General features: G+C 38.4%; 1 protein-coding gene across 1 annotated transcript in view; it reads left to right on the top strand.

The window, feature by feature from the left end:
* The window catches only part of LOC107554620 (CUGBP Elav-like family member 1), a 49,319-nt gene that overhangs the window by 27,695 nt on the left and 5,977 nt on the right, over positions 1-15,647 (top strand). Inside the window, exons 4-14 of the mRNA XM_016237185.1 lie at positions 4,067-4,254; positions 4,576-4,658; positions 4,958-5,006; positions 6,289-6,423; positions 8,201-8,280; positions 8,879-9,040; positions 11,614-11,683; positions 11,900-12,070; positions 13,831-13,947; positions 14,674-14,862; positions 15,079-15,099. Coding sequence (XP_016092671.1) covers positions 4,067-4,254; positions 4,576-4,658; positions 4,958-5,006; positions 6,289-6,423; positions 8,201-8,280; positions 8,879-9,040; positions 11,614-11,683; positions 11,900-12,070; positions 13,831-13,947; positions 14,674-14,862; positions 15,079-15,099 — 1,265 coding nt within the window. The remainder of the gene's footprint in view (positions 1-4,066; positions 4,255-4,575; positions 4,659-4,957; positions 5,007-6,288; positions 6,424-8,200; positions 8,281-8,878; positions 9,041-11,613; positions 11,684-11,899; positions 12,071-13,830; positions 13,948-14,673; positions 14,863-15,078; positions 15,100-15,647) is intronic.

Genomic DNA, 15,647 nt, shown 5'->3' with positions numbered 1-15,647 from the left:
TAATCATATACTCAGCATCCAACTCACACACTGGCGAGTAAAATCTGAGAATTGATTAGCCATTGGCTGATATTAGACATAATTTAGTCGCCCAGAGTGAAGATTTAGTCGCATATGTGAGTGAGTTACTCGCAATGTAGAGGCTTGACAGTCTATGAGCACGAAGCGTTTACAATGTGATGTAAGCGCTTCGTGTTAAAAACTGCAAAGCACAAAGGGAAGAGAAACTGATGCGTAGTGTATTATATCTGTGCAACAGTTATTGAGCCTTTCTTTTAACAGTTTTAAATTTCAGTTACTGTGCACGTTAAAAACTATTGATAGTCTTTTCTACGCCCGTGTTCTGTTCTCACAGACACCTGGTAGCAAGTAACAAAACATTAAACTCCGGCAAGAAGTCCTTTTTGCTAAATCATAGACATGTATTTACAAATCAAGTATAATGGGAACACAGAATGATCTTGGAGAGAGCTTTACCGAGCTGACTGCTGTAAGTTAACCGAACGCGACCAGGGTTTAAAGGCTGAGCGAATGACTGACAGCCACAGCGGAGAGAGTTTGTGTGAACTTTAATGTAAGGACTTAAATATTCATATGTAGCTCACATTAAGCTATCGTATGGCTTCAGAAGTAACATGGAATAATTTGCACAATCGAAAAAAAATCTCGGATTTGGATCGGCTCTCTCTGACCGATACCCGATCCGAGAAAAATGGCACTATCGGAGCCGATACCCGATATGAATATCGGATCGGCGCATCCCTACTAATAATCAGATGGAACTGTTAAACAAAGGAATTAAAATGTATACAAAAAAGTATTATAATGATTGCTTTAATATTATTAGTAATAAAAAGGCAAACATTATAATACTTTCTCGGTTGCCGTCAAGCATTCAGCTAATACGCATTTATATAATTTAAACAAATCTTTGAATGACTAATGAATATTTAATTTCACAAACCTTGCAGACTTAGTCGAATCTAGTTGAGATCTTGTGAAGTGTGCATGTGACCTGCATGATCGCGTGTTCTCTGTGTGACTTTCAGTCCGTGCCAATTCAATGTGGATAGGAGGAGAGTTCAGCTTCACTGGAGACGCGCGATCGACAAACTTTAAACTCATGATTTCAAATTATGCTGCGCTTTATGCATTTGCCCACTGTCATATTCATGTAATTTTCACTGTGTGCTGTATGTAAAATGAGTGTTACCTTGGCTTTATTTGGGGAAAAAAAAAAAAGATTCCCAATGCACACAAACTTCCCAGAATTCTGAGTGCCCTGTTGGTTACAATGTTTACTTCTTTTTCAATTAGATTTTTATTAAATATTTATTTGTGAAAAATGCTTTGTCTTCTAAAGTATAAGTATGTTTATTTTACACAATTATTGTTAACCCATTTTCAAATGATTTCAAATTTCTTAAATATTAATTAAAATAAATAAAATTATATCAGCCATCGGCCACCCTGCTTTCCAAGATATCGGCATCAGCTGTCAAAAAAACCCATATCGGTCGACCACTAATTCAGAGTTCATTTAGGATGTGAAAGATAATGCCCATTAGAGGCCTGTAGTGAGGGGCTGCTAGTTTGTTTACCTGTAGTGAGGGGCTGCTAGTTTGTTTACTACATAATCCTGTAGTAAACATGTAGTGTTTCACTATTAGCATGTATTGTCATTCATATTTTATTCACCAGCCCAGTGTCCTTACATAAAGAGTCAATAATGAAGAGTGAAATTATTTGGACATTATTGTTATACTGCTGCCTAGGATAGCATAGAAAGGGAAGTTACTTTCCTAAAAATGTGTAGAGTAGGATGGCTAAAATGATTTAATGGTTGTAAATGCTTGTTGGTGTGGTCTTGGAAATATTTCTCAAATATTTCAACAATTTAGAAAAAGTGAATCCCTAGTTTTTACTTCTTGCTTGAAGATTTTGAGTGGCTGTTCCCTGTCCTGTTATAGGATGGACTGTATTGCCCCTGATATTATTTATAGGTTTACATATGAAATGTAAGAGTTAATTCTTGGCCATTTCCGGATTCTTCAATAATGTGTTCCAGTGTTTTGTCTTATTAAAGCCATAAGGGTTGTTTGTGTGAGGTTTCACAACCTCAAAGGGAACACTTTAACCAGGAACGGGGCAGGAAACTGCTGACTCAGCCATGACAAATTGTCTTCTCTGTTCTGTTTATATGTTGATTGTTGTGTGAGGAATGCAGAAAAGAGTTCATTGTTGCTATTAAATAGACTTCATATTGAAGGCAGCATTCATATGGTATTCATGTTAATTTGCAGCAATGGGAAAGATGACTACCATCTTGATCATCTCTCATCTCCTCCTAGATGTTAGATCGTTCTTCCATTCTATTTCCAGTCTTCCGCAAAATTGTGTTCTGATGTGTAACGGCTTCTTCACTGCAGTCAGTAACTGGTCAGTTCACGAGAAAAAAGCATTTCCAATTCTAAAATGGTTTTGTTCCAGTGAACACCCAATGATCCCTTGGCCCTGATTGGATGATCTTCTGGAGAATTTGTTATCTGCTTGTCTGAACAAGTTCTGGTTGCTGGAAAATCGACAAAGTAGAATGTTTTATTAGCTCTGCTGTCCTCGCATCGATAAACCCCATTAATCTGGCTTTTAGCTGCTGGCTAATGCTGCTCTTTGTCAGCAGCGTAATGCTGTGTTTATCTTAAAGTGGTCTGTCACTCCACTGATCAGCAGCTGCTAAAGAGAGTGACGAAGCAGTGCTTCAGGCCTGTCAATGACGTCACTCACTGCTTACCCTCATTCTCCACTTTGTCAAGCAGCAGTATGAAGATCGTCTACTAATTCATTCTTATCACAGACTTTAGATATTTTTTTTATATATCTGTCATTTTCATCAGTCTCTTCTTAATGTCTGGTTTTTGTGGTTTATTGATTAAATTTAATATGAAATTCACCCCATTTATTTGCTAAACGCATTATAGATCATATTGTGTACAATTTTTGATCTTTTTCAATAATCCATTACACACAGTAATTATATATATATATATATATACACATAATACAGAAGAAAAGATCTGTTGCTACTTCTGTTTCATCACAACTTTTAAATTCAGTTAGTTGTAAACTATTAGTTCATGAACATTTTTCAGTTATTTCTCACCTCAGAAAATCTTGTTCATGACCTGAGAAAACCATTTATGACTATATTTATAGTCAATTACTAGTATCCATCTTATTTTTAACATTAGAGCGGATGAGGCCATTTGTAATTTGAATGTGTGTGGCTTTTGGTGTCATAGGCTTCCAGTTATTTTTAGCTGTATGAAATGGCTTGTTATGCTGCTTGATACTGCAAACTGGTCTAATATTTTAATGTATTGTCATCATTATAAATGCTGTTTGTATAAATATTATTTGTAGCACAGGCAGTTTTCTGTCTACTGCACTGTTATTCTTCTAATAACTGTCCTATGGTGGCTAATGATGAATCACAAGTCTCACACATTCACAGAAAATGGCTTAGTTCCACATTGCAAAATAAGTTGGATAACACGAAGCAGCAGGAACGTAAGGTTTTTTTTTGTTTGTTTTAGTAAGAGAACCATTTTATACTTATACACGGTCTGTACAACTCTTCTGCAACATTCACTGTTTTTATTCACTTAAATTGCAAAGTACACAAGCATTTACAGAATGTAATTTTGTCATGGCTAATAAGATGTACACAGTTGTTGAAATGAATACTTATTTTGCATGACATTTACTCATCTCATCCTGAGAACAGAAAATGCATTATCTATTGGCAAAGCTGACCAAGTGGAAATGGTTATCTGCCAAAGCAAAGTGCAGTCTCAAAAACAAACATTATCTGATTAATCAGCCTGAGCAATATACTGTGTCAGTCTAACACTGGTGCTCTAAGTTGTAATTTTAGTGTGTTCATTCTTGGAAATATGAGATTGCTGCATGCAGTGTGTTTAAGACTTGTCTATCAGGTAGACTGGAGACATTGAGGGTCGTGTCCTTAAGACTCGTTAAACAGACTTTTTTTTTTTTTTTTTTGTAGAACCAAGAAGATGAATGGGTCTCTGGACCACCCAGACCAGCCTGACATTGATGCTATAAAGATGTTTGTGGGTCAGGTCCCTCGGACGTGGTCAGAGGATCAGCTGCGTGAGCTGTTTGAGCCCTATGGTGCAGTTTATGAAATCAATATTCTTCGGGACAGGAGTCAGAACCCCCCACAGAGTAAAGGTACTTGACAGTCAGTACACTGCAGATTGAGACATGTTCTGTGTCAGTCACTCTCAAGACTTATACAGACTGTTCCAAAACCTAGTGAGCATATAGCGCACACACATGCAGTGCTGCATAAAAACAAGTTGTCTTAGATGGCAGCCTAATTAAGTAGCCTACTTTTTCTAAGGTAAGAAGAAATAATTGTTACCTTAGAAATATGCCAGCGATTCCTTAAAATGCTGCCCACTAGGATTTGGAACAGGGTTCTAGAAATTGGTCTCATTGGAAATGTTGTCATCTTGGACTTGGTTCACAGGCCATTTATTGTATTTGCAGGTTGTTGTTTTGTCACATATTACAACCGTAAATCTGCATTAGAAGCACAAAATGCCCTTCACAACATGAAGATTCTTCCAGGGGTGAGAAAAGGATCTAGTTTTTCTTTTATTATATCAGTAAGCCATTAATCCTCATGCGTGTCGTCAGATGATCTGGCCTTCTACTATTATTGCTTTTAAAAATACATCAAATCCACACACATATTGACATGCTTTTATAAAAGCTTTTACAGTACACCCAATGGAACTGTTAAAGCTTTTTTAAACAGCTGATTTCTTATAGTGGCTGGAAAATGTCAGTGTTGATAAGTCACATGTGATATTCTCTCTCTCTCTGTCTCTCTGTCTCTCTCTCTGTCTCTCTCTCTCTGTCTCTACAGATGCATCATCCCATACAGATGAAGCCTGCAGACAGTGAGAAAAACAATGGTGAGTGACTTTAATTTTCCACAATATTATGACAGTCCTCCATTCATATACACTAATGTTCAAAAGTTTAGGGTCAGATTTTTATTTATTTATTTGGTAGAAAGAAACAATTGTTTCAGCAAGGATACAGTAAACCGATAATGCTACAAAAGTATTTCTTTAAAAAATTTTAAAAAAAAAACTTTAAGCAGCAAAACGCATATTCGATTGATTTCTGAAGGATCAAGTGACACTGAGGTTTGGAGTAATGAAAAAAATTTAAATTGTAATTCCACAATAGTACTGTTTTACTGTATTTGTGATCAAATAAATGCAGCCTTTTTTGAACATAAGAGACTTTCTTCGAAAACATTACAAAATCTTATTCTTAAAGGGGACATAACGCACATTTTTTTGCCAATCTCATGTTAATCTTGAGTACCTAGTAGTATTGCATCCTTCATGTCTCGGAAGAGTCTTTAGTTTTATCAGATTTGTAGAAGAAAGGTGCAGCTTTACGATTCTCTCCGAAAACAGTCAAGCTTCTGGAGGTGTGCTGTGGGTGGCGCTAAAGTCCCGAGCACTTAGGCGCCGATTGCCAACAAAATAGAAATGTGATGCAGTTTTACTCACCGCCTGCGTTTCCAGCTCATGACCGGCATAAAATATCCCGGTCATATTTTATGACCGGGATATTTTATCTCTGTATCAAACGATCTGCAAATCCAGCATCGAACTGGGCCTTGTTTATAAAACATTTGTCACCGAAATGATGGGAACAAACGCACACGTGCGAAACTTCGTTGCTGTCCCGGAAAAACAAACCGCATCCACTGTTCACGTAACGCTGGGTTCTTTGGGAAGTTGAACAAGGTTCTCTTTCCCTCACATCCAAAAACACACTTCTTTGGTGACATTCTTCTGGAGCGAGTCCTGTGCAGCGCTGCTGACGTCTTCCGTAACCCGAATGAAGCACGTTGGAGGACGCGCGCGCTCGCTCGCTCTATTTGCTGTGTGCACGCGCTCTTCCGGGAGAAGTGCCCATACAAGGAATTCCACTCTTCATGACGTCATGAAGAGCCATGCTCTTATTCAAACCCGGAAGGAGTGTATTTGGCACAGAAATACTCCGTCATGCGTACAAATAGATTTTTGAAACTTTGTTAAAGAGTTGGATTATCATGCTAAACATGGCCAGTGTAAATAACTCTGAATGCATGAAATAGCATTAGACCCCACTTTAACTTCCACAGTGACTGTCACAGAGGCTGTGCTGCCATAACACTCTTTTCTTTTGTTTCAGCGATAGAAGATAGAAAGCTGTTTGTTGGAATGATTTCAAAGAAGTGCAATGAGAATGACTTAAGGCTCATGTTTTCTCCATACGGTCAAATTGAGGAGTGCCGCATACTGAGAGGCCCTGATGGACTGAGCCGTGGTGAGAACTCAGATGCATTTATATCAACACTTCCACCATCCAAAGCAAATTACGCGCACATGATTGGGTACGATAAACACTTACGGGAATAGAGGCAGTCTTGTGAATGTTTTGACTTAAAGCGCAAGAAATAAATTTTTAGCGAATAAACAAGAAGTACATCTTCACCAGTCACTCTGCCCACTCTCATTTAAGTTATTTTGAGGAGGCAGTGTTTTGCGTAACTAATAGCTGCAGACACAACCCATCAGAGAAAAATGAGACTCGATTGGCTCCTGTCGGCTCAAATGAAAATGCCTTCATTCATCCCAGACTCAACATGGCAACTGATATCACAAGTTAAATAACCATGGGAATTTTATTCTCTTAGTTTCTAGCTGTCGTTTACCTGTGATCTATCCAAAGTTTACCTGTAAGTTATCCAAAGTGTAACCAAGGGAACATAATGCACATTGAGGCCCACACTATTTATTTTAGAATTGGCTTGAGTGAACTTGCTGTCCATCACCATGGGAACTGCTGAAGTGATAGGCATGACCCATATTGACTCAGCAGCCCTCAAACCCATTCACTTTCCAAAGAGACCAGGGGCCCGTTCTTCGTACGTTGCTTATTACATCCGAGATTAAATGTCACATCCAAGATGATATCATCGCGCTAATTCGGTTCTTTGAACGCACTTGTTGTTGATGATTAGTATGGCTGGATTGAGTTATCTGAGATAATTGCGCGTTCATGGGTTGGTTTATAAGGGGCTATGTATCGATACTCGAAACCACGATTGGCTGGCAGCAAGACAGCAATGTAATGACATCATATAATTAAAAAAGACACCTGACGAAAAACTTGCCAATTTCTGAACTTTTATAAGGAAACAGCCAAGCTAACAAAACGACATAAATGGTATAATAGATAAATGAAATGTGGACTGTTTTTATTTAATTTTTTACATTATTCCCAATTATTTATATTCACGATTTCTAATATTTGTTCAGGCTTTACATTTTTGTTTCAATGTAGTAATTAGCAATTCATTTAATTTTATATTTGAACAGATTTGTTACGTGACCGCATTAATTAAAGTTTCTTAATGGTCAAGATCATGTTATCTGCATCTCCTGCGCTCCATCAAGCCACTCCCATAATATCTGTCACCACTCAAATTAATGCTCGGCTCTACATTATATGTATAGCGTGTGTAAGACTCTAATACAATTATGAAGTAATTATTTTATAATGAATAAATCTTTCAGTGAGTAAAACTGGCTGTGTCTATAGTATTAAAGACTACACAACATTATTATATTATCTTAAAATTAATTTTTAAATGACTATTATTTTAAATGATTGTCCCTGGATCAGTAGGATACTCTTGTAATAAAGTAGCGGTGGCTGGGACAGATTTTAAGTATCAATTCTGCTTTTAAAGATGCGATCTAATCCTGTTTACATGAAATAAGCCTGCTCCCGAGCAGGTTTAAGCTTACGGACCTGTTGCTATGACAGCATCTCCGGGATGAGCTTCGAAGAAGCAAACAATCCAAGATCATGCCAAATCGTCAACAATCAAATCCAGCTAACTGAGTTAGCGACGTACGAAGAACGGGCCCCAGGCCTGAACCCCGTTTTGATTAAAGGTTGTGTTTTTGTGTGATTGTTTCATTAGTGCTTCTAGTTTATGGTTTTATTGTTATGTTTAATTACAGTTGATTCAGTCAATTACAAGTTGGTGTCCTCTTGTGATCGACTTTCACACTTGTAATCTCTGTGTCCGCAGGCTGTGCCTTCATCACATTCACAGCGAGACAGATGGCCCAGTCTGCCATCAAATCCATGCACCAGGCACAGACCATGGAGGTAAACATTCACACATACACGCACACCATTTCTGCGTATCAGCTTGATATTTCTGTGTCTGAGAGATTATAAATGCCTATTCCTCAATGCATAGTATACAGCAAAGTATTGTTTCTATATTTCTTGTATAAACGTTGCACTACCATTCAAAAGTAGTATCAGAACGATTTTTTTAATGATGTTTTTGAAAGAAGTCTCATGTTCACCAAAGCTGCATTTATTTGGTCAAAAATACAGTAAAAAACGTAATATTGTGAAGTATTAAAAACGGATGTACTGCTTAGTATTTTTTGGAAACCGTGATGCATTTATTTTTAGGATTCGTTGAATAGAAAGTTTAAAAGAACAGCATTTATTTGAAACAGAAGTCTTTTATAAATTGATCAAAAGTATTAATTTCTTTAGAAACACAAAAATCTTACTTACCCCAAACTTTTAATCGGTAGTGTATTATGAAAGGCTGCTATAAAAGTCAGAGTATACAGATCGGTGAAAACTTGCTGTTTACTGATTTTTGGCTGTCTTGGCCCCTTTCATTTATTTTGTCAAAATTAAATTCTATGATGCATTTTAATTTCTGTTTGCATGTGTTCTGTAGGGCTGTTCTTCTCCCATCGTGGTGAAGTTTGCAGACACTCAGAAGGATAAAGAACAGAAACGTATCGCCCAGCAGCTGCAGCAACAGATGCAACAGCTCAATGCTGCCTCTATGTGGGGAAATCTTACAGGACTGAACTCACTTGGGCCACAGTACCTTGCAGTGAGTACACAGGACAGATCCTGTTGCATCTGAGGTCTATGCACATAGAAACCACACCAATATTGAAGACTACATACCTACGTAAACTGCGTAAAAATTCATGTTTAGTACATGAGGGCTGGTCTTTGCTCCATCTAGGGCTGTCACAATATTAGAATTTTACTACAATTTTCATGGCCAAAAGAATTCACGGTAACATTATTGTGTAGGGGTGCAACGATATTCAAACCGAACCGAAAAACCGCGATACACCAACCACAGTATGTACCGCGGTACTCTCTTGGCCTACCCCGCCCTCCAGCTGAGACACTTCAAACAAGTACAGCCATGATGGTATTGAATTGCTTGAATCACTTTGAAAAGGAAGGTGCCATTAAGGGCAACATGTGCAGAACAAATGTCATATAGGCTACATAAAATTATAATGAGAGCACAACTGTAAAAGAAAATGCCATGTTTCAGCGTGTTTTTATGGAAAGAATGTATCCACAGAGTTATGTCTTCATGACTAGCACAGTCAAATTCGCTTGTGCAGCCACTCACAGCCTTTTGTGGAATTGAAAGTTGCAATATTTTGTATTTTTATATATATATATGTGTGTGTGTGTGTGTGTGTGTGTGTGTGTGTGTATTATTTATCTCATATAAGATGCATTTGGTTGAGTTACGCCACAAAAACAGCACAAACAACAATGCAGAATATTAACTATGACTGGGACTGTCATATACATAACATTATAATGAGAACACTACTATAATTAAACACTGTGAATTTCTTTAGTTTAGTTGCGGTGTTTCGCTGTGGGATTGCAGGTATGTTGTGTAATTCTACACATTCTCAGAGGTTTTTTGATTATAAAGCGGGGAATTCCCGCAAACATTTATATGCTATATCATGTAGGTTGGATCCAAACAGATTATCAGAGCAGCTCAGTCATTTTAAAACTTTCTGTGAGATGGAATTTCACAAACTGTGAGTGATTGGTATGGAGTGGTACCGCATCTTATCCCACTCTCTCAAACTGCACAAATGGCCTCACATCCATAATATCCATGTTGAGTTTGCACTGCAAGCGAGCTGCACGTTGCAATACAAGACTAGCGAATGTTTTGGACAGTTGACGGAATTGTCACTTGCAATTTAAGTCATGCCAATTTAAGCATTCAAGCTATTTTAACCGATAAAGTACTGGCGCACTCTCTGAGAGAAGGTCTTTAGCCAGAAGTATGCACAGCTGCTTCTCAAACAGATTTTGACTCTTGAGTGTCATATTGAATTATTACATATTATGTAGCCTAAGTAATGTTGTCCAATGACTTGTTTGCATTTGAATTTTTCTAAGGCAATAGATTTTTTGGTAGCACTTTACAAAGCAACCATTTTTAAAGTCTCATTTGTTAATGCATTAATTAACATGAACTAACAGAGAGCAATTATTGTTGTTATTATTATTAAATTAAAAGTGAATCTAGTGTTCTTTAGCATTGCTGGTGCCATGCCATGAACTGTACCCCCACAGCGAACAGAACCGAACCGTGGCTCCAAAACCGTGATATGAACCGAACTGTGGCATTGATATATCGTTACACCCCTATTATCGTGATATCTGTAGTAATTTTGAAAGAAAAAAATAATGCTTTCAGTCAACTTGTTTTTTTTTTGCCAGTGGATCGCACTCAAAAGTAGGGATGTGTAGGTGAAGAGAGTTGTTAACCGTAAATGTACAAAAAAAGATTCACCTGTCATTCCTCCATCATGATTTTGTGCAGCATCTGTAGCTACGTGACTGTCTTTTTTCCCCTTGTTTTATGACAGGTTGAAACCAGTATGCAATACTGCCACCTACTATGTTAGAGTATCAAGCAGATACTGGCACTGGATAATATAAAAGATTATCAAGAAGTGTAGTATTAACATATCAGTATTTTATTTTTTAAATGCCACTGGTATCTTTAGTACAACTATATTTCAACACCCCTAGCTCCATCTAAAATGTATTTGCTTTATCCAGACTGTGATGCATTATTACTTGCATCTGTAGGGATTACATTCGATTCCATTAGAGCCTCTTAATCAGAATCTAATTCGCCTTTAAAATGTTGCTGTGATTTTCTGCTGTGTTTGAGCACATGGGCTACAGGTATGTGTTTGGCCATTATTTAGCTGCATAATTTAATTTGGCTTCTCAAAATCCTTCTTGATTGTTTTTGATTGGATACTCCTAAAACTCAGTTACAGTTTACTGTTTTTCCTCGTGTGGGCCAACATAGATGTGTAGCCCTGTTTGAGTGCGTTAGTGCTGCTCCATGGGTGTGCTGTGAAAACTACTTCTATCTTCATCTTTCTCCCTTCTAATTCTTCTCAGCCCCCTTCTCATTTTTTTATACCCCTTCAATGTCCACTTTTCACTCCTCTTTGTTTCTGTCTCCACGTGTGCTCCTGCTGGTTTTAATTTCGCCTTGTTGCCTGATTTACTCTCCTCTCCTCTCCTCTCCTCTCCTCTCCTCTCCTCTATCACAGTCCTGGATGCAGTCCTGACTCTCTCTGTTCTCTGTTTTGATGTAATGTCTAGCTTTATTTGCAGCTTCTACAACAGTCTGCATCCTCTGGAAATGCGCTCAACAATCTCCATCCAATGTCAGGTGAGAGTCTGATGCGCTCTGCTCCACTCAGACCCGTTAGAGAGAATGGCGGCTGTTAGTTAGCCACTTTTAAACCTCTATTATATCGCATGCCCATAAAATCAGTTGAGACTGCCTGTTAGTTTTACGACAATGAAAGGAGGTTGTGCGTGTGAATGTTGCCATGACGTGTAGTGTTGTGCCGTTTTGATATGGAAAGTCTGCTGTCTGCGGCAGGTCTGAATGCCATGCAGAATCTGGCTGCATTAGCTGCAGCAGCGAGTGCTACACAGGCCACCCCCACAGGTAGCAGTGCTCTGACCACCTCCAGCTCCCCCCTCAGCGTCCTCACCAGCTCAGGTACGCCCTCCGGACAGCCTGCTCAATCTGCCTGGGACGCCTACAAGGGTTGGTCCCACTTTTTAATCTCCTCCTGTCCTTAACTTTGCTTATGAGTCTGTGAAATAGAATTGCTCTTTTGTAAGGTTTCTGGTCAATAGCAAATGTCACTTTACAATAAAGTATAATAGGTTGGCTGTAGTTAATGCATTAGATATCATGAACTAACAATTAACAACAACTTTATTTTTTTCATTAAATAGCATTTATTAAAGCTACACAGTTTTTTTTCTTCTTCGAAGAATTTACATTATTTAAATAATGAGCTAGTAAGAAAGTCAGGGGCCATATTCATTAAACATTCTTGAAACTAAAATTCTTAAGAAAAAAAGTTTTCCCATAAATGTTTCTTGTGGGGTGTTTTGGTGTGGTTAATGACGTGTACCACGAGGCAGATACACCTCAAGCCATCAGTGCCAAAAGTTACATAGTGTAGCTTTTATTTATTTATGTTAATGTTCATTCATAATACTTGAACTAATGTTAGTTTATGCTTGATATTAAAGATATATTGGCATATGTAGAAATTAAGATTAATAAATGCTATATACGTGTTGTTCAATGTTAGTTCATGACAGTTAATGTTAAAGGGATAGTTCACCCAAAAATTAAAATTACCCAATGATTTACTCACCCTCAAGCCATTCTTGGTGTATATGACATTCTTCTTTCAGACAAATACAATCGGAGTTATATAAAAAAAAATGTCCTGGTTCTTCCAAGCTTTATAATGGCAGTGAATTGTGGGCGAGATTTTGAAGCCCAAAAAAGTGAATCCATCCATCATAAAAAGTGGTCCACACGGCTCCGGGTGGTTAATAAATGCCTTCTGAAGTGATGTTTGTGTAAGAAAAATATCCATATTTAAAACTTTATAAACCGTAATCTCTAACTAACAGTCGTACGCATGTTCACTAGAGAGTGGTATTCCAGCGTAGGACGTAGGCGTAGTGTAGCATTAATTTTTGGGTGAACTATCCCTTTAGCGAATTGAACCTTTATAGTAAACAGAAATTAAGATTAATAAATGCTATATACGTGTTGTTCAATGTTAGTTCATGACAGTTAATGTTAAAGGGATAGTTCACCCAAAAATTAAAATTACCCCATGATTTACTCACCCTCAAGCCATTCTTGGTGTATATGACATTCTTCTTTCAGACAAATACAATAAAAAAAATGTCCTGGTTCTTCCAAGCTTTATAATGGCAGTGAATTGTGGGCGAGATTTTGAAGCCCAAAAAAGTGAATCCATCCATCATAAAAAGTGGTCCACACGGCTCCGGGTGGTTAATAAATGCCTTCTGAAGTGATGTTTGTGTAAGAAAAATATCCATATTTAAAACTTTATAAACCGTAATCTTTAACTAACAGTCGTACGCATGTTCACTAGAGAGTGGTATTCCAGCGTAGGCGTAGTGTAGCATTAATTTTTGGGTGAACTATCCCTTTAGCGAATTGAACCTTTATAGTAAACTTTTTTTTTGCCAATTACACTAAACCTAAACAACGGAGTAATGATTTTTTTTAATCGTCCCTTGCTGTACATTCATCATTCTATGCACCTTTACTCTTGATAATTCTCATCCGTTGCTTCAAAGAGCTGTCTTTTGTGATTTGATCACTGACGTTGCTGTCTGCTGTTTCTGCTCAGTCTCGTTTGCTTTGCATGTCTGTGTAAATGAGAGCATGTGAAATTTGAATTGGTAAGATGCGTGATGGCTTAGTAATGTGTCAGAGCTGGTTCTTGTTTTCTCTCCTCTGCACAGCGGGTTCCTCTCCCACCTCCAGTACTAGTTCTTCTGTGAACCCCATGGCATCTTTAGGTGCTCTTCAGTCTCTTGCTGCGGGCGCTGGAGCAGGTCTCAACATGAGCTCCCTAGCAAGTAAGAAAAAGAAAGCTTTTTATTTTTGAGTTTGTATGAGGTCAGATGGTTTTTAAATGTCCTGTTTATACCGGTTCTTGAAATCCATCTCGGGTGATATGATCACAAGTGGTCAGCTGAGACACATTACCCCCCAAAAAAAGCACAAGTCAGCACATTGTTTTTTATTTCTTTTGTTTTACAGTACCAGTATGATGTGATCGTATACGTGTTTTGAAGTACCTCTGAATGCACATTTTGGACCCCATTATTTAGCACTGACCACATGTGACCAGTGGATGTTAAATGGGATCTGTGTCATTCCTTGTGTTTTTAACTTACTTTGCCTCGTTTCTGTTTCTGCTGTGTCTCTTGTCTCTGAATGCGGTTTCTCTGTATCTATCAGTAGTTTTGTGTCCTCCCCCGTGTGTGTCTGAATGCTGAGCTGTGTTTCTGTGCGCGCAGGCATGGCTGCTCTGAATGGTGGTCTGGGCAGCGGAGGTCTCTCGAACGGCTCGGGCAGTGCTATGGAAGCTCTGACTCAGGCAGCCTATTCTGGGATCCAGCAATATGCCGCTGCCGCTCTGCCTGGGATCTGTGTCATTCCTTGTGTTTTTAACTTACTTTGCCTCGTTTCTGTTTCTGCTGTGTCTCTTGTCTCTGAATGCGGTTTCTCTGTATCTATCAGTAGTTTTGTGTCCTCCCCCGTGTGTGTCTGAATGCTGAGCTGTGTTTCTGTGCGCGCAGGCATGGCTGCTCTGAATGGTGGTCTGGGCAGCGGAGGTCTCTCGAACGGCTCGGGCAGTGCTATGGAAGCTCTGACTCAGGCAGCCTATTCTGGGATCCAGCAATATGCCGCTGCCGCTCTGCCCAGCCTCTACAGTCAGAGTTTACTGTCCCAGCAGAACGTTAGTGCTGCTGGCAGCCAGAGGGAAGGTGAGTACATGAAAGGTCTAATGAGCTTTGAGCAGCTTTTCGAGTTGGGAGATTGCCAGCCTCTGTGTAAGATAAAACTGCTAGTTTATGCCAGTAGGGTCAGCTCTTAGGGCATGTGTTGGCCCATGATGTTTTTCAGTGTGTGTGTGTATGTAGACGTGGCTCTTGTGATCACCATCTTAAGGATTCATTCTTGTTTTAAATACGCTGCAACAGCAAGTCCCAATCAGAGCGCGGGTAAGAGATCATTATCACTCTCCACAATGCCCATTTTTCTACATTTTGGTTTGTTTAAAAGTAAGTGGAGATCCATACCAGCAGCTCTTTGCCAATGAATTCCATGAGTATTCTGTGATAAATACAACTTCAAGCCTGTCGAAAGCATCTGTGGCATGCTCTTCTATGCTGCTGTTTTTTATTACCAATTGTTATTATCAGTGTTGAAAACAAAGGGTATATATTTTTGTTGAAACCAGGATATTTTTTCAGTATTCTTTGTTGAATAGAAAGCTCAGAAACGTTTTAAATAGAATAATAAAAATATAAATTAAAAATGTCTTTACTGTCACATTTGATCAATTTAATGCTGATTAATTACTGAATAAAAGTTCTGATTTGTTTAAAAAAAAGTACCGTCACCAAGCTTTTGAATGGTAGTGTATATTAAGAAAAGAGAAATAGTTTTATTCTTTGTTGTGACTGTCAAAAAAATAATAAATTGTGATTGTCAGTCTTCATCCTGAAAGCCCTCTTTCCACGTCACCTACTTTTCAGCAAGGCCACAT

This window comes from Sinocyclocheilus grahami, unplaced genomic scaffold (assembly GCF_001515645.1).
Source record: "Sinocyclocheilus grahami isolate Dianchi unplaced genomic scaffold, SAMN03320097.WGS_v1.1 scaffold508.1, whole genome shotgun sequence".
Taxonomy (NCBI): Eukaryota; Metazoa; Chordata; class Actinopteri; order Cypriniformes; family Cyprinidae; genus Sinocyclocheilus; species Sinocyclocheilus grahami.
This window is presented reverse-complemented; position numbering and strand designations above follow the sequence as displayed.